At 40.5% G+C, this 24,634-nt stretch overlaps 1 protein-coding gene across 3 annotated transcripts; it reads right to left on the bottom strand.

Moving 5' to 3' along the window:
- Window positions 1-5,360: 5,360 nt before the first annotated feature.
- On the bottom strand, window positions 5,361-22,995 carry zer1 (zyg-11 related, cell cycle regulator). Of its 3 annotated transcripts, none has more exons than XM_034123493.1 (16): window positions 22,872-22,995; window positions 20,104-20,321; window positions 19,841-19,991; window positions 17,592-18,046; window positions 16,217-16,390; window positions 15,988-16,102; window positions 15,020-15,166; window positions 14,636-14,809; window positions 13,901-14,116; window positions 11,986-12,027; window positions 11,721-11,840; window positions 11,422-11,537; window positions 10,952-11,140; window positions 6,878-6,975; window positions 6,570-6,672; window positions 5,361-5,622 (listed from the first exon to the last, which is right to left on the bottom strand). In XM_034123493.1, the coding sequence occupies exons 2-16, from the start codon at window positions 20,268-20,270 to the stop codon at window positions 5,535-5,537; spliced, it is 2,355 nt and encodes a 784-aa protein (XP_033979384.1). In that variant the 5' UTR covers window positions 20,271-20,321; window positions 22,872-22,995; the 3' UTR covers window positions 5,361-5,534. The 3 variants fall into 3 exon arrangements, with proteins under 3 accessions (XP_033979384.1, XP_033979385.1, XP_033979386.1); XM_034123494.1 differs by lacking the exon at window positions 22,872-22,995 and adding an exon at window positions 22,636-22,836; XM_034123495.1 differs by lacking the exon at window positions 22,872-22,995 and adding an exon at window positions 22,301-22,388.
- Between the last annotated feature and the right edge of the window lie 1,639 nt (window positions 22,996-24,634).

The raw sequence follows: 24,634 nt of genomic DNA, 5'->3' as shown, positions 1-24,634 counted from the left end.
TACGAGTCATTTGAGTCATATGAGTCAGCATGACCAAGACCGTAGAAATCCTATCGGTGAAACCGAAAAGTTGTTGCATTTCACGAGCATATTATTATTCCATATATTTTGAATATATATATATATATTTGTATATATATATATATATAATATCTGCATGTATATTTTCTATTTCGACATGTATATTTTATATTTTATATTTTATTTTATTTTTATTTCTATTCTTGTATATTTTGTAGTTTTGTTTTATTGTAAAATGCCTTATGCTGCTGTAACAACAACAATTTCCCAATTTGGGATCAATAAAGTACTATCTATCTATCTATCTATTAAACTGACGTTATATTAACCTCCGCTACACAGTGTATTTTGCTTTAATAAAAAATGTTGATCACAAAAAAAAGGGTTATTTTGCGATTTGGCAAATCTGAGTCTGCTGTTGACTCGTGCATGAGGACGAGTCTGCTGGATCTCTGGATCTGCTGCTATATACGGCTCCGAGTCCGCACGAGTCTGATCCGCTGTGTGTTGCAGCGAGTCAGGATTTGCGAATCTGCGAATCCGAGTCTGCTGTGTGGACTCGTGCATGACGACGAGTCTGCTGGATCTCTGGATCTGCTGCTATACGGTTACGGCTCCGAGTCCGCACGAGTCTGATCCGCTGTGTGTTGCAGCGAGTCAGGATTTGCGAATCTGCGAATCTGCGAGTCTGCTGTTGGAGCCGTCGGCTCCTCTGAGTCCCCACGAGTCTGCAGGAAGTTTCACTGATCCGCGTCCCCTCCCCTGAGCCAAACGATCACTTCTGGCAGCTATCCTGTGACTGTATACTTGCTAAAGGGTAGGTAGATGGACTGGGGTACGTTGTAATGTGATTTTACATGTTATAAAGAGAGTAGCGAGTGACGCAATTTATAGTTTTAATTTGTACGTCACACCAAGTGTGGGACTCAAGGACTCGGGTTAATGGAGAGGGGAGACTCGTCACGACCAGCTCATTTCTAGGATCCGGGTTAATGATCCGGATGAATCAGGACTCGCCCATCTCTAATGGACACATTCCAAGATGACATGCCAGGGGGGCTCACATAGTGAATGAGTGGTTCAGGGAACATAATGCATCCTTTAAAGTTTACACTCATGGACTGGCCCCCACAGAGTCCAGACCTCAGCCCCATTGAGTCTTTGGGATGTGCTGGAGAAGACTTTGCGCAGCGGTGCGACTCTCCCATCATCGATACAAGAAATGGTAGAAAATGAATGCAACTCTGGACAGAAATACACACACGACTGTGTGCCGAACTCAAAGCAAAAGGCGGCCCAACGAAATATTAGTGTGCTATTTGTTTTGGATGGGCAGTGAATGTAGGTGGGATGAAGGTTTAGTTTTGGAGTTATAGTAATAAGGAAAACAAACACATAGGATTTAACCAATTTTGTACTGCTCCATCTTTATTGCTTATTCATATCTTTACACTGATGGCCTAGTATTCAGAGCGGGAAACACTGGAACTCCATCATGTTTCAATCAAATGTTCTTCACTCCATTTTGAATTACACAGCAGTTACAAAATAAATCAGTAACAGAGTGTCGACAATATGAAATTAGTAGATGAAACCGTTGGTGACAGCAGCTCCCCTCAAGCAGTATTTCACTTTTATTTTCAGCACATATCTTCATAAATAACAGTCCTCAACAGTAGCTCTCTGCCGTCACTCACCATGGCTTATACGCTCGAGACCTTAACTCCTCCTGGAAAGCATAAATTGAAACATTCAATAACTTCAAATGAGAGAGAATAGGCGATAGAGAATGTCAAACCGATCACAGACTCTCTCCAGAGAGAAGCTCACACCTCCACTAAGATATTTCAAACACATTGTGACCTTTAAGAAGTAAAAACTCACAACAGACTTTGTTTTGATCATATGTGAAAGCATTTCCAAAATTCCAAACAGAAACATTAAGTGAGTCAATATAAAGATTTTCATTTCACACGACTGCCTAATTTAACATGTATTTCCACCATGACTGTGAAAGGGATAGAAATAGAGCAGAACCAAACAGATTCCTATAAATCACACAAAGAAACTGTACATGAGAACCAGTCATCAGGTCAGCTGATATGAAATAGCTTAAACAAACATCACTCATGAACATAATCCTTATGTATGTGTGACTGTCACATGGAGACAGTGTGCAAAGTGACCCGCTGCCTCTTAGAAAGCCTTTTGAATGGATAGGTGAATTATGATTCCCTGCATGATGCTAGAGTCCTGGCAATGCCTGGTTTTAAGGTGAAACTCTATTAAAATCTTAAAAATGCTATACTTGAAGATTGAAAACAAATGGAAACATAATGAAGAACTGACTTTAAAACAATTGTATAAATAAAACAGGTCTATTTGATTGACATTTAATAGAAGAATGTTGATAATTAACTGATGTTTCTTTACTTTTATTTAAAGGTGGGGTAGGTAATTTTGGAGAAACCAGCTCGAGATCGCTAGAATTTGAAAATACACAGCCGGAAAAAATCTGCCACTATAGAGCCCCTCCTCCAACACACACATGCCCTCATTGGTCAACTTACATGACCAATGAGGGCACGGGATAATTTTGTGCACAGATGGAAGGCTGACAGGCAGGTAGGCCATCCAGTCATTTTAGCCGGGCCAGCTAAAATGATTGGTCGTGCTTTTTACAGTACTACGGCTTCCACAGATGACATTTTGTATGGATTTGTTGTCAAAGCACTTAAGATATTCATTGCTATCGGGATGTTAAGAACATTCCATGGAATATAAGAAAAAGTGTATCTCGAGCCGGTTTCTCAAACTAACCTACCCTACCTTTAAGCCTGGCTGTGAATTTAATATCTCGAGGATCTGGACACATTTTATGAAATAGAAGATTCATGAGAAATGGAACTGGTTGTTATTTAAAGCATTAAGAGATACAGAAAAGATATATAATATCAGTAGATATACATTTTGTAATGTATACCAATATAATAAGGATGTTGCCGCTGAACTGGTGTGGATATAACGGTCTGCCATTCTTCTGACAAAACGCTGTGTATTTAACACGCCTCTCTGGTATGAAGATGAATATAAATGACAGGTCAGCCTCTCTGCTGGTCAGCTGCTCCCAATTCATTTTATTTTTCTCTTGGTTATATATATATACATATATATATATATATATATATACATATACATATACATATATACATATACATATACATATATATATATATACATATACATATACATATACACATATATATACATACTGCCTTCATCAACCAAGTGCGACTTTTACTTTTAATGCTGTTTACAGAAAAATCCCTAAAATCACGACTTCCTGTAAATGATCTCAGTGGCATGTTGTTAAAGGTGCCTGTGAAGAAAGCAGCTAGTTGGGTCCTGTTATCGGTGCCCTGCTGACCACTAGGGGTGCTGTGGCGCTAGATTTATGTTGAGCCTTCTCACCATTCCCCTTATCCATATAGTGATTGCATTAATCTAATCCATGTGCCAGAAATGGCTAAGTGTGTGAACTAGCCAACTTTTTCAGGGTGCAAAACATATATATAAACATATATATAAATATATATATATATATATAAAAAGAATCAGCTTTTAAAATATGCAAGGAAATGCATTCATCAAATGTGTTAGTCTTTATCACGCAATCTGTAACAGTGAAACATCCTCAGGCCCTCGGAGCTCACTGATGTGACAGTGAACCAGACACATTATGAGAATAGAGAAGGTCCTTTATTTTATCTTGATATATTACAACTGTTTTCCCGCTTTCTAAAAAAGCAGATATATGGGATATGATTTGGATGTGCAGAAAGTTTGGAATCTGGAATCCCGCTGAAAAGAGAGCTATTAAGGTGTAAAGGTTTATCAATGTGTTTATCATTGACGTGCCACAAGCACATTCAATAGTTGAAAAACGTTTATCTGGAGGGGCCTTCCACTTCTTGTTGCATTATGTTCCATTTCATTTTAAATCGTCATCCGAGGCCTGAATGTTGTGTTTCTCTTTAACTAAAGACATTTCCACCATAGATTGGTAAATTCTCCAAATGCGAAGAGCATGAAGACAGTTGGCTAAAGTGAGAGTGACACTGATAAATCCTGCTTCTCTCTCACCTCAAAGCACCAGAAATAGACAGCTGAACCGTTACTATGGTGAAATGCAATCTGACTACCACTCTGACTGAGTCTGCTATACCATGACTGTGGTGACTAAGCAGAATCAAAAGACCACAGTCTGTAGCAGAAAGTGTGATTTTATTGCCAAGACTTTATTCATTGTACTCATCAGAGCTTGTTGGGGGGGGACAACTGCTTAATGTAAAAAACACATCTGCAATGTGGTGTGACTGCAGAGGGATAGACTCAGGTGATGTCATTCGAGTCCTCATAGTTGTGAAATGTTGACTACTAGAATAAGAAATTAAAAGAATGCGGGTGTGGTGTTAGAAAGACACAAGCTTTGTAGCCTGATGCTATCTAATCCCAAGCCGATCTGTCTTACATTAGCATTGAGTAGCTGAGTTGCATTGTGGGTAACCTCGGTCATGATAATAAAAAAATGTGTGGTATAAAATAGATATCTGTGATTCTGCTGCAGCAATTTTGATCTTTTTTTAACGGACTGTTGTGAATCCTACAATAACCTCACTCTACTGCGTCCAATAAGAAGAATCATCCAATCAGAAGAAGAATCGTCCAATCAGAAGAATCAACAAATCAGGTAAAATGCCAACCTAAATCCTCCTTTAAGGAACAGACTCCAGGAATGAATTATGGGGGTATTCTGTATACGGTTTTCTTAGCACTGACCATATGTCAGTCAAACCTAAACAAACTGAAATATAGAGTAAAGTCATGATCGTTTACAGTATATTATAAAACATACACAGAGTAAAAGGATGAGACAAACTGAGAGTATTTACATATATAACAAATCAATTGTTGTGCCACAAAGTATGGGAAGACTCCCCCCCCTCCACATCAGTGTGATGCGCGCAGGCACACACACACACACACACACACACACACACACACACACACACACACACACACACACACACACAACACACACACACACACACACACACATCACACACACACACACACACACACACACACACACACACACACACAACACCACACACACACACACACCAACACACACACACACACACAACACACACACACACACCACACACACACACACACACAACACACACACACACACACACACACAACACACACACACACACACACACACCACACACACACACACACCACACACACACACACCACACACACACACACACACCACACACACACACACACACACACACACACACACACACACACACACACACACACACACACAATAATAAGAATGATATGAATAATGCACACAGTTGACCCTTGTGATGATGACAGTGGGAGGGGCCTCAGGTGGGTGTGTTGGATGTTTGCTGGGGATCACGGCTCCTGTGGGGTCAACCTCTTTGTCCAAAGTTGACCTCCTGTCCATTATTTGTTTCCATGGGGTCTTCTTTGAAGGTTTCACACGCCTCCATTACTTTGCTGTAAAATGTAAATGTTTGACAGGTTAGCAGTTGCAAGATAATCTTAGACAGTACATCCTATACCTGTACGGAGAGTAGTGTTGGTACTGCTTAGGCTTTCTCACCTAACACAAACTCTGGTTTAGTTTACCTCAGGCTGGGGAGAAAGCTGTGAGCTCTGATGTGGAACAAAAATCCAGACTGAGAGCTTTTGAGTATGTAGCTCTCTGCCTATTTGTGCTAAAAAATAAACCAGAACAACCAAGGGATTTTGCTAAATCTTTTAGTTCAAATACATCATCCTTTAGGGACTGGACAAATGCTATCCAGTCTATCTGCTCCCAACATTTTCTGGGACTTTTCTGATTCACTATTTGGTGATGTGAACCATCAAAGAAGCAATCTCATTAGAGAACCATGTAGTCCAGCAGGAGATTGACAACTACTTCTCATAATGAGTTATTAGCAGATGGGTTATTTTTGACAGCAGAGAAGATTAGTAATCACAGGTCACATCTTCAGCTCCTCTCGAAGGCTATGTAGAGCTGATTATGTAGAATGACACCAAAACTGTCCAATCAGTGAGCTACCTGTCAGGTAATGTGACTTCATGATTACACCTCTTGGCATGTTATTGTTAAAGTGAGTGTGAACAACAGACAGAACCGAGCAACAAGATACCAATGGATCTTTTTACTTGGCATGGACTTCAACTGAAGCAGAGGTGTGAGAGTGACTTTATGAGTTTCTACATTTTGGGATTTCTGCAGTAAATGACTGACGTCTGTTCACGACCAAATTATTGGACCAAATATTTCTTATCATTTTCGTGATCTCTCCTGGCTGCTGCTCAGGCGGAATCATCAGCTGTAGAAATGATCTTGGCAAACAGAACATTTCAACAAGCGACAGAGTACTGGGGACTCCATCAAATACAAAAATGCAGCTTGAACACAAAGCTGTTACCTGGCCATGTCCTTGGTCTCCGGATGTGAGCTTTCCAGTTCCAGAACTTTCTCTAGAAGACTTATTCCTCCCTCCTTTATCAGCAGGGGACAATACTTGCTTGCTGTAGAAATAATTGTAAATAAAGAGACAGTGAGAATGATTACAGGGTCTTAATGTATACAGCACAATTGAGGTGTAGAACGTGCTAACCTATAATGTTAATAGTTTACTTTGTTTACATTTTGGTAGATGTGGGCTGGCCTATCAAAGTAAACTGACTTCAATTATTCTATTTGCTAATCTGTATATTAATATTGTATACTCACGGTAAACTGACACCAGGTTGTAGAGGGCCCAGGTGGCCCAGTGCTGACTGACGGGGGCGATGCTCTGAGGCAGCAGGCGCAGGATGGGCTCGAACGACCTGAGGGACCACAGTCACTTTAAACATTTCAAAAGGAGGGTCTCCCACCCAGCTGTTCTGTACAGCTGGGTGGGAGACCCTTAACCTGTATCCTGAGACCCTTAACTCAGGATACACTGACATGCTGTTACTTAGTTCTGAATCTAACGGATAACATGTAACGAGATTACGTTATCAGGATACAAAAGAAGGCAAGTGTATTCCATTACAATTACATTAAATAAAACAAGTAATCAGATTACTGTTCCATTTAAAAAGATATATAGATTACTAGCAGGATTTCAGTGATACAAGATATTTTTAAATAAAGATGGATATATTATAGGTAGAGGTACTGAATTCATTTTCTTTATGGTTTATATTAAAGGAGACATGTCATGCTTTTCCGGTTATTACCCGTCCCCTTGTGTGTTATGAAGGTTTTTATGCATGTAAACGGGTGACGTAACCCCGTACCCGGAACGAAATGGACCAATCCGTGGAGCCGTTACGTTACGTCCGCGGAGCCGTTACGTTAAGCCCCCGCTGATTGGTCCAAATTGACCAATCCACGGACTTCCTCACACACACACACAGTGCAGGCAGCTCTGCTGATTTCTCCTCCCTGGCTGCAGGCTGATAACAGACAGTTGGGATCGCGGTGATATTCTCTCTGCAGACCCATTCTCACAGCGTTTAGCAACCTTTTTCTTACTCAATATCAAGACACACTTATTGTTTTTACTTCGGCTGTGACTTTGTGTGTGCTCAGGATGAGTTTGGCTGTGTATCGCTAACAAGGAAACAACACCTCCACGGAGCTCAGCGCGATTCACAACGTCCCGACCAATCAGGAGCACACTGTGCTCACAGGGAGGGTGGGGGCTGGAGCTATTGGAGCTACAACGAGCCGTTAAAGGCAGAGAGTGAAATTCAGTGAATACACGTAGTTTACAGAGATGCTGTATGAGAAACCAACGTGAGTTTGGAAAATGTCACAATATAAATCTATTCTAGTAGACCTCAACAATGGAATTATGATCAGTGGAAATGGCCATGACATGTCTCCTTTAAGGCTAATTTAATTCTTCTTTATTCTAAATACATTTCTTTATTAATGCAGTAGGTGGACACCTGATTTATTAAACAAAAATAAAGTCTATGCTTTTGATGTATTAAAGGTGGGGTAGGTAATTTTGGAGAAACCAGCTCGAGTGTGCTAGAATTTGAAAATACACAACCGTAAAAAATCTGCCACTTCCTTACAGAGCCCCTCCTCCAACACACACGAACGCACACATGACCAATGAGGGCACGAGATAAGTTTGTGCACAGATGGAAGGCTGACAGGCAGGTAGGCCATCCAGTTATTTTAGCCGGGCCGGCTAAAATGATTGGTCGTGCTTTTTACAATACTACTGCTTCCACAGATTACATTTTTTTATGGATTTTTTGTCAAAGCACTTCAGATATTCATTGCTATCGGGATGTTAAGAGCATTCCATGGAATATAACAAAAAGTGTATCTCGAGCCGGTTTCTCAAACTTACCTACCCCACCTTTAATCTTAAACATTGGTAAACTATTACTGTTACTACATTTTTGTTTGTTATAAAATATCTTGAATTCTTCTTTTCTAAGGTTACATTGTTACATACACTTCAGTAAAAAACATCTTATTATTATTTTATTTATTTTTCCTCATCAAATGTAATCCAAAAGTAACAGAAAGTAATCAGGTTAAATTACTTTTATATTTTGATACTCAAATAAGGTTTCTGATTACATTTGATGACATGCAGGGTTGGTTGTAACGGAATACATGTAACGGCGTTACGTAATCAGAATACAAAAATCAAGTAACTGTATTCAGCTCGCGTTACATTTGAAAAACGAGTAATCTGATTACAGTTACTTTCGTAAACCTGAAGTGAATACATTTTGGAATACTTATTGGAATTATTGGTGGAAAGATTTCCTCACAACATTTAATATTCATTACTAAAGGTACAGCCGAATCATCACAGCGCACAAAACCTATTACCGCCGCAGATGGACCAAAGAGGGAGCGTTTGAAAAAGATTTGCGGGTCCTCTCAGTGAAACAATAACCACGAAACATGAAGGAACAAAAGTCTGCGTTTAAATCGTGGCGATATCGACACCACTTCGAATTTAAACAAGACCATGGGAAGAATATCACGGTCCAGTGTACCTTGTGTCTTCCAACCATCAATACACTGGGTGTTTCTCAATCGCGAGTACGCTTGCTTGGTAGCACATGTCTGCCGAGCATCTTGCTTCAGAAGCGAGGCAAGAATACTTCCTGACATTTGGAAAACAAAGAGTGGAACACGCTAGCAAGTGTGCGTCATATGAGAGGCCCCGCCTTACATCTTCCGCCACAGATTTGGGGAAATTGGTCCGTGCGCAAAGCATTGTGGGGATTTTAAGACCGCGGAGTCTACTCATGTGCAGCCTCGATATTTCTCCAAACGGAGTACGCCGGGCTCGGTAGATTTCCAAGTATGCTGGAGATTGGAACAGTACTTCGGCGGCACTCGATGACGTAGTATGCTTGAAATAGTGGCTCTGAAGCAGCTTTACTCGACATTGAGAAACACCCACTGTCTGCATCAAAGGACTCCACGTCTAATCTTAAAAAGCACTTTGAGGTAAGTCAACGTTTGCTTTTATTTGCTCTCTTTATTGTTGACACTATATGAAGTCCGTTATCCCGACAAAGTCACCACACACACACACACACACACACACACACACACACACACACACACACACACACACACACCACACACACACACACACACACACACAACACACACACACACAAACACACACACACACACACACACACAACACACACACACACACACACACACATCACACACACACACACACACACACACACACACACACACACACACACACACACACACACACACACACACACACACCACACACACACACACACACACACACACACACACACACACACACACACACACACACACACACACACACACACACACACACACACACACACACACACACACACACACACACACTCTCCTTTATAAAACAAAAATAAGGGGGAATAATCGGGCAGTTCGTGTGTCTAGGGGTGTGTGTGGTTAAAACGCTCGTTAGCCTTTCTAATGATTCTGAAGCTAAACAGTGAAGGCGTTGCGTGAAAGGCGGTGCGTGAAAGGCACTGCGCGCTCCTCTTCTCAGAGGCTGAGTTAACCCTCCCGCTGCCTCCTTGTGCTGCAGCCATTTCATGAAGTGAAGGAGGTTTTCCTTCTATAAAACAGCTGTGGGCAGCAGATACTGTGAGAGTCCCGGACATGAATTCATAGATCAAGGCAGACTGGTTTACAGACTCTCCTGTTTTGCCAATCCGGTGCTTAAACAAATATAGCTCTACACCCCTGGCCGAAATGTCCTTAAAATGAAGTCCGAGTTCGAAATATATCTCAAATAATGTATGCACTGTAATTTCCCCACAAAAACACAACAGTCTGCAATGAAATGGTTGTCTCCTGTGTGCTCCACTTCACTTCCTCCTTGGCGCACCAGTAACTATCTCGAAAATAAATAAATAAGTGATGGAAAAAGAAAGTAATCCAAAAGTAATCTGAATACGTTACTTTTTTAAGACACGTAACTGTAACTGTATTCGGATTACTTTCAGAGCCATGTATTCAGTAATCAGTAACTGATTACATTTACAAAGTAACCCTCCCAACCCTGATGACATGTAATTAGTCATGGCAACTGAATACATTTTGAAAGTAACCCTCCCACCTCTGGTAAAATACAAATTTAAAGAAATCTCTGTGAGTCTTTTTTGACCTACTGCTACGCTTCCAACCTGAATTTCAGAGGTGCCACAGTATTCATACTACGGTGAAACTGCTGATGAAGCAAGAACTGCCCATAACATGATGCATTGTCACAGTAAATAAACAGAAGATCACCTGTAGTTGATGTTGCGGCGTGAGCTGACGTCCCAGCTCTGGATGGCGTCCATCATCTTGTCCATCACTGAGTCTCTGCGCGGATCCTCCATGGACCAAACGGCCGGGCCGTCAAACATGATGTGTGAGAGCACGCCGCAGGCATTGTAGGACACCTCGATCCCATCCGCCTTACTGTCCAGCAGGTTACTGTCAGAGCATCACACAGTGAGGGGGACTGATACAAACAACACGTATCTGATGAGGTCTGTAAAAAACGTACCCTCAGACAAACATTTACCCTGAATGACTTCATTCAGTTAGTTTATTAGTTTGTCTGTGCCTTCTGAGCTTTATTCTGTATGAAAATTGTGTTTGATACTGAATGTCACTATGAAATATATATATTTTAAAGAAATGAGTGTACTTCCTATAGGTTGTAAATGTTTTATTTATAAGAGGTACACTCTCACCTGGTTGAGTTCTCTTACCTGAACACAGTGATGAACTGGGGGGTGAGCAGCTGGGGTCTCAGTGCTTTCACCTCAGCAACATTTCCCAGAAGCCCCAACATGTTGCGGTGCAGCTCCTGCTTGTCTGGAAACTCCTGTAGTAAGATCATATAATGAGGGGAGAGGTGTGTGTTATTACAGAGATTATTGCCCTAATAGTCCAAAAGCACAATGTTTTATCAGGTACACACACAAGATATAACATGTATGGAATAAATCCTGAAGGCAGTAGTGACCTCTGGAAGTTAGGAAGAGAAACAGGTGCTGCGTGAACTCACCTGAAGACACTCCAGGAAGAGACTCATGCCCCGACAGTTAAGGAACATCTGACAGTTGTCAGGCGTCTCATCAGTGATGTTCCACAGAGCGCTCCAGGAAAACTCCATCACCTGGTCACACTGAGGGAAAACCAACATTACAGATTATTAACAATCCCCTGCATTTGATGGCAACAATTTGATAAAGGTGTGTGATGGTTATAACAAGTGTCTATAAAACAATACATTTAAAGTTCAAAAGATCCAAAGTGAAACTCAGACTCACCGTTCTGTCCTGTAGCTTCTTCTGAATTAAATTCAACATTGTCTGTGAATGAGGAGATGGAGAAAGGACAAAAATAACAACTTTAACTTTCTTCAGGTCTTACTCCGAAGCCTTAGTGTCATGACAAACTTTAGAAAAATATGTTATTTCTCATTAAAAAAAAACATGGATATTGCTAGTGCACACAGCTTTAAGATAACTAATAGAAAGCTTTTGAAAAAAAGGCCTACTCTATCTATATTGGTCTCCTTTGGTTGAATGCATGTGAAGTAAACCGTTCAATTTGTTCAATCCTACCCAGTTGTGTTACAGTGGTTATACATTTGCATTGAGAGCAATTCATCAACGCCTGACCTGCGAAAATATGGATTTGAGACAAAGAAAGGGGAAGGAAAGGTGGAAGGTGGACCTTTGCATACCATTTTTTTGTAAGTTATTGATAAACTGTGCTTTGTACATTTTTGACCCGCCTGCTCGGCCTGGTGTAAATTTCTAGTGAGCTCAACACCCCTACAGATCTAGGTCGGCTCACTCATCACTCTCACAGAGTATTAGAAATAGGAATAGTGATTGCCAGCATAGTTTATGGCAGATTACGTTGCATTAGATCCTGCAAAAGCAGAAGCATGGCTGCAAAATCAGAGCCAGGAAGATCAATTCTGATGAGTTATTCTGCACATTTCTGTCTCTTTTGAATCCTCTACATTCAAAACACACTTATACCACTGCACCACCTTAGTGAACACATTGCACGTTAGGGCAGTTTACCTTCTTAAGGGTTAAGATGGGTCAAATACAGAGGATGATTTTCCCCACGGAGAATACAAAAAAAGGCTTACAAAAATAATCAGAATTTTGCAGGTTTTGAAAAAAATCTGTCAAAATGAAGAGGACTAGTAATTAGGGCTGTCAGTCGATTCAAATATTTAATCGCGATTAATCGCAAATTAATCGCACGTTTTTTATCTGTTCTAAATGTACCTTAGAGGGATATTTTTCAAGTTTTTAATACTCTTATCAACATATGAGTGGACAAATATGCTTTATATGTTTGTTTATTATCATTTGAACAATGACAAATATTCTCATGAATATTAAACACAACAACCTCTGAACATTACAAATATTCGCCTCAATTCAACCTGGAACCTCTCTCATACAATAATACTGTGTGTGTGTGTGTGTGTGTGTGTGTGTGTGTGTGTGTGTGTGTGTGTGAATGTGGAGACACTGTGATGGATCGTTGGAGCTATGTGCCGCTCAAGGCATATATGCTCGAACGTGTGCTGCCTGGACGCTGCAATCATGTAGCGCGTACTATCCGTGCTGAGTGCGCTGACTTTTCATACAATGTCCCACTGTCTGGCTACCTGCATAAAGTCAAGTGCTCGGCGCAGTTGTCGGCGAAATGTCATTGAAACAGCTCCTTATATCCGTTAGCGCAGCTAGCTAGCACCAGATGCTAACAACAACACGTAAGGTGTGCCTCGCTCGCGCGAGTCGCGCCACACATACACACACACACACACACACCCTCCCGGTCCTCCCGATGGCCAGTCCGGGCCTGCCGGTGAGCATGGAAGTGTGGTCTGCCACGGCAGGAGCGGGGCTGTCAGCATCAGCTTGTAAATGGTATTTTAAACTCGATGCGCTCTGAAACTACGGGGCGGCGAGGACAAAAAATACACATGCGTTAATCGCGTTAAAATAATTAGTGGCGTTAATTTTTTTTTGCGTTAACGCGTTATTAACGCGTTAACTTGACAGCCCTACGTAATATATGACCCTTTTATACCAGAATATCTAATTTCACGACAATAGACAAAGATAATTTCAGTTTGATAACTGTTGTAATTGTTTGTAATTTGTCCGAAATATGGGAAAGCTAAACGAGAAGAGATCCTCCTGATGTTACCTTGACAAAGCCCATCTTCCCCACAGCTTCCTTGTGGTGGTTGTCCACCTGACAGACCAGAGCGTTGCAGAGGTGCACAGCGATTCTCTGGATGGACTCGTCCTGCCGGGCTGGCTCCAGGATCTTCAGCAGCAGCTGGTTGACCCGACTGTACTGGAACTCCAGCTCCTCTGGAATACTGAAGTTACACAGAGTCAGGCAGCAGTTCCTCTGGACCTGTGAGGGACAGGGTGGGGAAACAGTGAGGGTTACCGATCCATCTGAGAACTCTGAAGAGCAACATAAGGTAGTTATAAAAGATTACCAGATTTAATCTGATATCTCTATGAAAGTGCTTTAATTCTGCTGCATATAATGAAAACGTGTCTGTCCAATATGGCAACACTTCAATATTTTAACCTATAGGACACTATTGTGAAATTGTCAACATTTGGAAAAAGCTTTTTTTTGTTTGGGGCCAAAAAGGTTAAATCCACAGAACAAGCAATTCCCTCCAAAATGTTCTGAGATATCAAGTTTTCATGTGAATGAGCATGGCATAGTTTTAATACTTGTTACACACTTTGTTCATTGCTCCATACTTCGGATCATTCACTTTTCTATAGAAATTCAGAAAAGTAAAAGGTGTTGTAGTATCTAAATATCATATATGAAATTCACCTTTAGAAAATGTATTTCAATTTGCCAGATAAACTTTAGGTTGGGCTGATTTTATGGGAGACGGGGCGGACTTACGGTGACCTCCTGGTACTGCTCCATTCCGTTCAGCACCACCTGGATGACCTCTCTGCGCAGCCTCACGCTCTGGTCACTGCGGTACTCCGTGTTGGTCAGGTAGAACAGAGCGGCGCTGCCCGTCACCTGGATGCTCTTATCGTATTTGTGGCACTTCAACGCTGCTATGACCAGCTAAAAGGACAGCACGTTTAGAGAAGAGATTTAAGAGTGAGGGTTGGACAAGCATAACATTTTTTTTTTTTTTTTTTTTTTTAAATAATCCCAATTTGGGATCAATAAAGTATATCTTATGTTAACATGCAAGGTCATGGAACACATATTTCCTTTGAAGTCACTGGTGTCCCATCATTCAAAGAACAAGGCAACCTTTCTGTATCTTACCTGCAGAGCTCGGAGCAGTTGGCTGCAGTGCTGTATCCTGGCGATGTCAAACAGCTGATTGATGGCTCTGTGGGCCAGCTCAGGACGAAACTCTGTGTACGCCTCTATGGCATTCAGAACCTGCTCTTCATTCTTTGATCCGGTCACCTGGAAAAGGGCAGCAACACACAGATGTTAACCACACAGCAAGCCGGTTTATAAGCATAATTAGTATGTGCTCATGACCTGTTTATAAGATTTCACTTTATGAATTTGTTCCCACATTTACAAGATCACAGAAAAACAGCAACCCCAAAAACAATGACTAAAAGAAGAAAAACGTACATTACATCACTGCTAAATTAGATAATTAACTACCAAAGACATATAGTACTTTGTGACATGATAGCACTTAAAGCAAAGTACAGTAAAGTAAAGATGTACTTCTTTATTTTACTGTACTTCTTAAATAAAAAATATAGAAAAATATATATAAATACAAATAAAATAATAAAAAAAGGTTACTCTTTCTCTCTGTTTTAGACATATCCTTAATTCTAAAAAAAATGCATAAAACGTTCCCAAATAAATGTAGAGGCCTCTTTCCTTTAAGAGTATAACCAGTGTTCTCTAAAGAGAGGCAGGAGGACATCTCCCTGAGCCACTGGCCCAGGCGCCACCAGGAAACAGCTATGAGGCGCTTTGCATGGAGGAGGCACATATCAATTCAAGCTTTTTTTGTATGTGAATTAGTAGGGGAAACTCCCAATATAAACAACTAAGGGTGAAAAGGTAGTTTTATATTATATATCATATTGTCAGCAGGCACCAAAACTCTCTACCTTCCCCACACTCCCAAAGCCGGCAATGAAACAACGTCCCTGAGATTTCATATTACATTTCAATCCCTGGATGCTCTAACTATTATCTTCATAACTATTATTAGCCACAAAGTGTTATGCGTGTGGGGCCCTTCAGATAAGCAGTACCTTATAAGCAGGGATGTGTGTCACATTACAGAGGGTGGTGTCGTACAGGCCCAGGAACTGCAGCGGCCTCTTCAGCTCCTGGAAAGGATAAATGCTGCTCTTGCACGGCTCGATGCTGAAAGAAAGAAAATCATGACTGGTAAAAAGGTTCATTGGCAAGTCAAATAAATTAAAAACAATAAATAACAAATGTTCATATCCAATGTACACTCTAGCGTTGGTCTCCCACCTCGGCCGCCCCATAGCTTCCTCGATGTGTGGGACTGTGCAGTTGTCGAGCATTATGTGCCCGGAGATGTCCAGAGACACCAGGTTGACCAGGCGCTGTACGATGGCCGTCAGGATCTTCCTGCTCATCTTAAACTTAGAGGTGCGCCTGCTCTCCCGGGAGATGTCAAGATGCCTGAAGGATGAAGAGTTTTAGCACTGTCAGTGACACATTCTATTTCTATTCTATTAGGGGAGGCTGTGGCTCAGTGGATAGATGGATGTGCTGGACTTCGAATCAGGGGATAGCAAGTTCGAGTCCCACTGCAGTCAGCATGTCGTTGTGTCCCTGGGCAAGACACTTCACCCCAAATTGCTCCTGTGGGGATTGTCCACAGAACTGAATGTATGTAAGTCGCTTTGGATAAAAGCGTCTAACAAATGTAATGTAATGACATGTAATGTAAAAATGAATATAGGCCACCTAAAGGTAACACCAAATGAATGGGGACATTTTCATTATAGTTAAATTAGTTTTGAAAGTTATAAATGCTAGAATTCAGATTTTGTATAATATGTAATGGGAGCACAAATCTTACGCCCAAATTAAAAACATCCCAAGCAATACATTAACCTAGTTATTTAAAGTTTTAATAAAATAAAATAAAAAATAACAGCTGAACACTGAGCTGAAACTCTCTGTAAAGCTGAGGGCACAGCACATTCTGACTCAAACCGCATCATTTCAATGTATAGATATTCTCACAAAAATGTCATTAACTGTAACCTTTATGAGGGCATTCACTTCCTCATAAGAAACGAGCAAAGCCACATTTTTATAAATGCCGGAAGCCAGGATTTTTTTATCGATGTTTGGTGCGAAAGACAAGGCTACTTGGATAGGGGAAGTTATGGCGTGCAGAGGACATTTGTAATGCTTCTGAAGTTGGAGAGAAACCTGTGACAGTGAGTGAATGGGTTATTTGTAAACTTGTAAACTCTTTTCTGCTAGAACATATATTTCAACTGAAAAATATTAATATAACCTAGTGCTGTGGTGCTGAGTGGAGAGCTCCAGAAAAGTAACGTTTTCTTTCAATTTGTCAATCTGCAAAACGTAGGTATTGTCCTTTAGTAATAAGTAACCGATAAGGTTTGGGTGTTAAGCACATCTAAAGGACTGAAGGTCCTTAGTAGGTCCATACATGATACAACTTCAGGCCAGTGGCTCATTTGATTACAACTCAAATTCCACCAGCACAGCAGAACAATCTGTGTTGTCGTTTGTCATTTAAATACAGAGCAGACATGATCAACTGGCAATATTTAAAATGCAATACCAGGGTATGTTGAGATCATAATAACAAAGTGTACATTAAAGCCCCCTCCCACCTTACCTGAGATTTACCATCTCCACAATGGTACTGACCAGCTCCTCTGACAGGTCAACGTTGTAGAGCACAAGAGACGCAAGTCTGTCTTTCCACTGGGTGAGAAAAGCTGTTCCCAGCAACTGTACATTAGACAGATCTAGTGAGGTGAGCGACTTCAGGGGTTTGAGCAGCGTCTCAGCATCCACCTCGTCTGGCAGGCCGCCTAAGTTGAGCAGCCTGAGGCGGTTGAAGCCCTGGAAGTTAAAGTCTGTCTCTAAAGCTTGCCTGGAAGCAGGGCTCTCCTCCTCCTCATCCTCAGTGTCTTCGTTGCATGCGAGTGGGGCACCGCCCTTCCTGTAGAAGATGTGGTTGCAGCCGAAGAGACACAGAGACACCAAGGTCTCACGGAAGCTGATCAGGGACTTCAGGCTGCGGGAGGACAGACTGTTGCAGTAGGTGAGGTGGAGCTCAATCAGGTCCTGTTGGAACACATATACGACAAATGACTGATCACTGAATCATTTAAAAACCATACTGACCTAAATATGCTGCACTCATCAAGGACTGGGTATAGGAGCTTTAGCATAATACTAAAGCTACTCTGTGGTGTTCTAAGTCCCAGGAATGACCTTGCTGATGCGCTATACTGTGTGGATAAGTTTGTTTGTTGCTTCAATTAAGAATTGGTGGGCTCGTTATCAGGTGCAGCATAATACAATCCATCTATGGTCTCAGTGCATAATAAAGTCCACATCCATTCAGATTTTATTCATTGCCTGAACAAACTATCATTGGGGGACTTACACACTCGTGCTAGGGCGGTCAAAAACCCTATGCCCTTCTGGGGTCAGACTAGGGTTGGGAACCAAAACTCGGTTCCAGATGAGAACCGATAAGAAAATGCCGGGTACCGGGTACCCATACAAAATACACAATTTCGGTTCTGCTTAACGGTTCCTAAACGCAGTAGAACCTGTATTCCACCGGGTCCGTCTGCGCCGCGGCGCCCCGGTGGAATACAGGGTAAGGGCGGACTGGCCATCTGTGTGTTCTGGAGAATCACAGAGCGGCCGGTCGTCAGAGGGCCGTTGACGGCCGGCTCGGTTCGCTGACGGCCGGCACCGCCCTTAATTTTTTTAAACGGCATCATGTAAGTTGCGCTGACAGGCGACAGAGGTCCACAGTTGCCCCGCAGCGAGGCTCCCCCCGCCCTCCCGTAGACAGCTCACGAGCTCAGTCACTTCATAACACCAAAGATGGGTCGCGGTAAACGCTCTAAAGTGAGGCTCCACTACACTAATAAAGAAAAAGACAAGGCACAGTGTAATGCCTGTTAATAGCTTGCCACAGGCATAGCTCAGTTCAAATAAAGCACAGCTATTGTGTAATACATTTGTATTGCATGTATATTTTTTATTTGTAAAAATGTCAGTTAAAGCTTAAAAGAATAAAGATATTTTTGTTATCTAAACGTATGACCTCTTTCTTTTACAATTTTGGAATCGAAACGGGGAATCGGAATCGATAAATTTCAAACGATACCCATCCCTAGGTCCGACACACCCAAATATGTGACATGACACAGCATTAATACCTGTACTCTCGGTAATAGGACAGCAACACCCTTTGGCACACACATTAAATAAGACATCATTGTGACAGCTTCAAACCAAGCATGACCTTTCATTAAGATGGCTCTTACACTGGGTTATTGAGCTCTTGGTTGTTATGAAAAGAGGGATAGGAGCCCCAGTTTTACTTACAATGCAATGTATCTCAAAAAAGAAAATTAAACATAACAGATGTGTCTATTGGCTCAAAAAAGAAATGAAACTAATGTAAAGTAATGTAGTTATTTAGTAGCTGTAATGGGATTTCTTCTTTGTTAACAGCAATGCTGTTGTTTTAAGTTGTGAGTGAACTGTTTAGCTGTATTTTTCACACTGTTGTCTTATTATTTCAAGTTTTTTCACCTCTGAAGAAGAGGTGCCACATTCTGTCTGACATTATACAAGCAGACAAATTAAAACCATAGACAAAATAAGAGTGTATGATTCTAACCAAAATATACAGAAAGAGTTTAGACCACTTAGCGCAGGATATGCTGTGTCTGTGTAAACGATGATGCCTACGAAATCACGACTGAGGCCTAAAGTGAGCAAAAAGGTGAATGGCTACAGGTACTTCCATTATCTAAGTTTACTAGTCGAGCTGTTTCACAGAGGTGGACTGGATGATGAGAGATTCAATCACAGTTTTCTGAAAAACCCCACCTGTTTTTGAATGGCCTCCAGATCTCTGTCCCGTACGAAGTCTTCTCTCAGCTGTACCCTGGTCAGTCTGGTGCTGCAAGGGTCTGAGAACAGTTGGAAGAAGCTTTCCTCTGGTTCAAAGTTACTATCTGTGTGGACCAACTCCATGTATCTGTAAAAAAAACAAAAAAAACATGGAATATGTAATATTGTGATGATGAGGCATTTTGAGAGAATGGAAATGTAGATGAATGGAATGATTGCAGATGTATCATGTGACGTACGTGTTGACCAACTTGTCGCAGATCTCGCTGGGAAGGAAGATGTCCGAGCGCAGACAGAGCTTGTTCCTGAATCCCTGGTAGCACATGGTCTTCCTAAGGTTCCTCAGGCAGAAGATGGTTGCCAGAGTCATGAGGCTGTCAGGGTTGTCTCCTGCTTTTGCTGCCATGTTAGCCTCTTTGTCTCCGGCTCAGATTAAAGACAGGGCAGTGCAGGGGACCTGAGGAGACATTCATCGAACAAAGTTAGGACATGTCTTTTCACAGGAGCTTGCTTCTGGTGGAAATCAGCAACAAAAAGTTTCCCTTTGACCATTTGACTACCAAAGAAATAAACGGATTCAAATCATATACACTGAGTCAGAGACTTAGCGAACAAAGTCATGACATTCATTCCAAATATTAGTCGAAACATCCAAGTCATAGACAGAGGAGGGAAGTAAGTACATTTACTCAAGTACTGTACTTAAGTACCATTTTGAGGTACATACTTTACTTGAGTATTTCCATGATATGCTACTTTATACTTCTACTCCACTACATTTATTTAACTGCTTGGACTACTTTTAACAAAATGCATCTCTAAAAAATTATATATATATATATTAAACACAAGAGTCAAATATTTTGCTAAAAAAGTCAGTCAGAATTGTGTTTGTCCACGAGTTAAATGCTACTTGATGCAACAATATTATCTAGAAAATATCACATGCGTAAATATAATATACACACCAAAAGGCAATTTTTCTGCACAATGATTACTTTTTGTAATTTAAGTACATGTTGCTGATAATACTTTTGTACGTTTACTTAAAGGGGACCTATCATGCAAAATGCACTTTTGTACGTCTTTTATACATGAATATGTGTCCCCGGTGTTCCAGGGAACTCACAACCCTCTCTATTTTCCTCCATACCCAAATCTCTAAAAAAGGGGCTGCAACGGATCTGATAAAAACTGATCCAGATTTGAACACTGTCCTGACATCAGGACGGTGGCGCTACGGCTATTGGGCCAACTCCACCAATCAGGAGGAGACAGCCACGGCCATTGCCGTTTGAAAGCGCTGGAGACGCTGTAGTACATATGCCAGGCCTGTAGATGGTGCTGTTCTCACTGAATCAGCCCTTGCAAAAACAGAGCTAAAAAAGTGCAAATTGAGCAAAATGAGGCATGGCTAAAATGCATGATCTGTTTGGTATTTTGAAAAAAAAAAAGTATAAATATGCCTTATATAGGTATGGTCCTACACTATATTATTCAAATATAGCATGATAGGTCCACTTTAATTAAGATTTTGAATGCAGGACTTTTACTTGTAATGAAGTATTTTGACAATAATGTATCAGTACTTTGACTGAAGTAAAGATTCTGAATACTTCTTCCACCCCTGGTCATAAACAACACATTATAGGTCAATGATGTTACAAAAAACCCTTACTATATTTTCCATGTGTGAAAAATGGAATTGAAGACATAATCTCCGATTTGTCCATTCTTTAGAGAGCTAGTCGTCATGCGTATCGGCTGATACTGCTTGCAACCAATGTTGTGTTCTTTTTAACAACTTGTTTCAACATGAACTTTACAAATACAATTATCCTAACTTATTTATATCAAGCTGAATGACTCCTAACAAATGAAAATAGTAACTTAAGTTGTCATGTCTTTATGTTAGTGCTACTAGTTTGAAGAGGTGGAAGTTCTTCAGATATTTTTTTTCCTAAGTAAAAATAGAAGTACCCGAGTGTAGGAATACTCTGTTACAAGTTAAAGTCCTGCAATCAACAAGCAGTTGTTACTCAAGTAAAAGTCAAAGAGTATAAGCATCAACATATACCTAAAGTACCAAAAGTACCAGGTAACCCAAAGTAATCGCTATGCAGATTTACCCATTTCAGAATCATATATATATGTTGTCATTATAATCATTGATGAACTAACTACTGTATGTATTGCTGGGTAGCTTGTGAATAATACTCCAGGTGGAACTAAAGTCTGATGTAAGTGTTGATCATGTTTGGATCCTTAATCCATATATGCAAAGTAACTAAAGGTATTAAATAAATGTAGTGGAGTAAAAGTACAATGTTTACCTCTGAATTGTAGTGAAGTAGAATTACAAAGTATCATAACATGGAAATACTCAATTAAAGTACAAGTACCTCACAAGTACAATACTTGAATACATGTACTTACTTTAGACCACTGCTGATACTGCTTGCCACCAATGTTGCGTTCTTTTTAACAACTTGTTTCAACATTAACGTTACAAACACAATTATCCTTACTTATCTATACCAAGCTGAATGTCCTGCTGACAAAAGGAAGTTAGTGAGTGAAGTTGTCCTGTCTCGAAGTTAGTACTACAGGTCTGTTAGTTCAGCACACAGCAGTAAACCCTGGGAGACACGGCAGACTACAGTTAGCTAGCTTTCTAGCTAGCTACACTGTCAGTTTTACTTTAACAACACTGCCGCTAGATAGCTACTGAATAACACATACAAACTATAAACCTATTCAATCATACCTACACAAATATCAAAGAGACAAACATGTGTTTTCCAAGTTAAGCCTCAACTTGCCGATACGGTGTCAGCAGTGCATCTCAGCGTCAGAATTAGCTTGTGGCTAACGGTGACTTTCCCTGCTATGGTGTTAGCTAACATAGCTAGTGGGACCAGCGCTAGCTACGAGCTATGTGTGGAACCACAGTGAACAGACAGCGGTCACAGGTGACTGAGTGGCAGCCCATCAGGCGGTGCTTTACCTTAGCTTTTGCCAAGGCTATATGTCTTGATGACGGCGAGAAATGAAGTTTTTTTCATCAGTCTTCACTCATCTGATTTTCGTTTTCGTCCGATGTCAACAAACAGACTCCTCCTCTCACTTCTTCTCTCGTCCTCCTTTTCCCATCTCTTCCTCCTGCGCTTCCTCTTCCTATACTCCTCCAATCCCTGTCCTTCCACTTCCTATTTTTAACTTCAACAGTAGGCTATATGTTTTTTTTAAGTCAACTATAAGTATCTCTTATCACAATTGTATTCAAATTATTAATTATTATATGTTCTATTATTGGTAGAAGCTGTAGCAGTGTTGTAACTAAGCAATAGTTGTATTTTTGCAGAGGTGAAATACATACTCGGATTATTTACTAAAGTAAAAGCAGCAATACTATATAAGTATATATAATATAGTTAGCTGATTTATTATTTGTTATTAATAACCTAAATCTGCAAAGTAACAAGTAACTAATCAAGTAGAGTAAATGTAGTGCCAACCAATTGTAGTGGAGTAAAAATACAAGTAGTATAATGTGAACATACAAGTACAAGTACCCACTTTGTTTGTACTTAAGTACAGTTCCTGAGTATTATGTACTTAATTACTTTCCACCCCTGTATTTGTGTTTTTAAGTATAATGTACAAAAACCCACTCTATTTATTTGGAGGCTGTGGCTCAGTGGGATAGTGCACCGATCTTCTGATCAGCAAGTTTGAGTCCCACTGCAGTCAGCATGTCGTTGTGTCCCTGGGAACACTTCACCCAAGCTGCTCCTGTGGGGACTGCCTAGTGCTGAATGTATGGAAGTTGCTTTGGATAAAAGCATCTAACAAGTTACATGTAATGTAATGTCTAATTCCCAGATGCAGTTCTCTCCATCCAAAAATGTGTTCCTAATATTTCTCTTTAACTTTTTTTTTAAGAATAGCATGTGTTCTATTTTCTATTCAAAACTATAGAAAAAACCTAAATAGGTTCCTGTTTTTCACAGCTCTCCTTGTTGTTCACCATGTATGCAACATAAATCATTATTTTGAACTTCACTTCTATGTGAAATAAATCAGGGTCCAGGTCAGTAACTGCCCCAGAGCTAAGGAGCTATACAAGCTTTGAAGGAACCCCTAGATGTAATGTCTGAGGACAAAGGTGTCATATACTGAACACATTGTAAAGCCACCTGATTAGTTTTTTAATTTGTGACATCTGGATAAAGACAACAGTGATTGTACTATTGACTTATGGTTAATTGGAAATGTGCTGACACTGGTTAGTTAGTCACTGCAAAATATTTCAACAACAACTGTCCTGATTAACTTGATGTTTGGTATCAGTATTCCTGCCACCTGGGGATGCATTTATGCTAACAACTTGGCCTTTGATTAAACATTTCCATAGCATTCCCACATACAAGAAATACATGGAGAGGTCACAATCCAATTCACTGAGAGAATGTTCCATCTGTTACCAAAAGCCAGTGGTGAAAAAAGTACTCTACTTAAGTAAAAGTACTAATGCCACAGTCTTCAAATACTCAATTAGTAAGAGTTGAAAATATGATTTAAGTAAAATTACAGAAATGTTATCAGCTAAATGTATACTCAATTATCAAAAGTAAAAACACTTATGCAGAATGCCTCTTATAAATGTGTTGGGTTATTATATAAATATGTCAATATGGAGCAATTATTTGGAAAGCATTGAGAGAATTCTTAGTAAATATATATCATAACTTGTATAGGTGAAAAAGT

This window comes from Trematomus bernacchii, unplaced genomic scaffold (assembly GCF_902827165.1).
Source record: "Trematomus bernacchii unplaced genomic scaffold, fTreBer1.1, whole genome shotgun sequence".
In the NCBI taxonomy this organism is placed as follows: Eukaryota; Metazoa; Chordata; class Actinopteri; order Perciformes; family Nototheniidae; genus Trematomus; species Trematomus bernacchii.
This window is presented reverse-complemented; position numbering and strand designations above follow the sequence as displayed.

Coding starts and splice junctions, on each gene's coding strand:
- zer1 (XM_034123493.1), bottom strand. CDS start 20,270: ATGGCAGCAAAAGCAGGAGACAACCCTGACAGCCTCATGACTCTGGCA. Junction 11,141..11,421: donor CAGTTCATCACTGTGTTCAG/GTAAGAGAACTC, acceptor ATGCTCTGACAG/TAACCTGCTGGACAGTAAGG. Junction 6,976..10,951: donor CGCCGCAACATCAACTACAG/GTGATCTTCTGT, acceptor GTGGTCCCTCAG/GTCGTTCGAGCCCATCCTGC.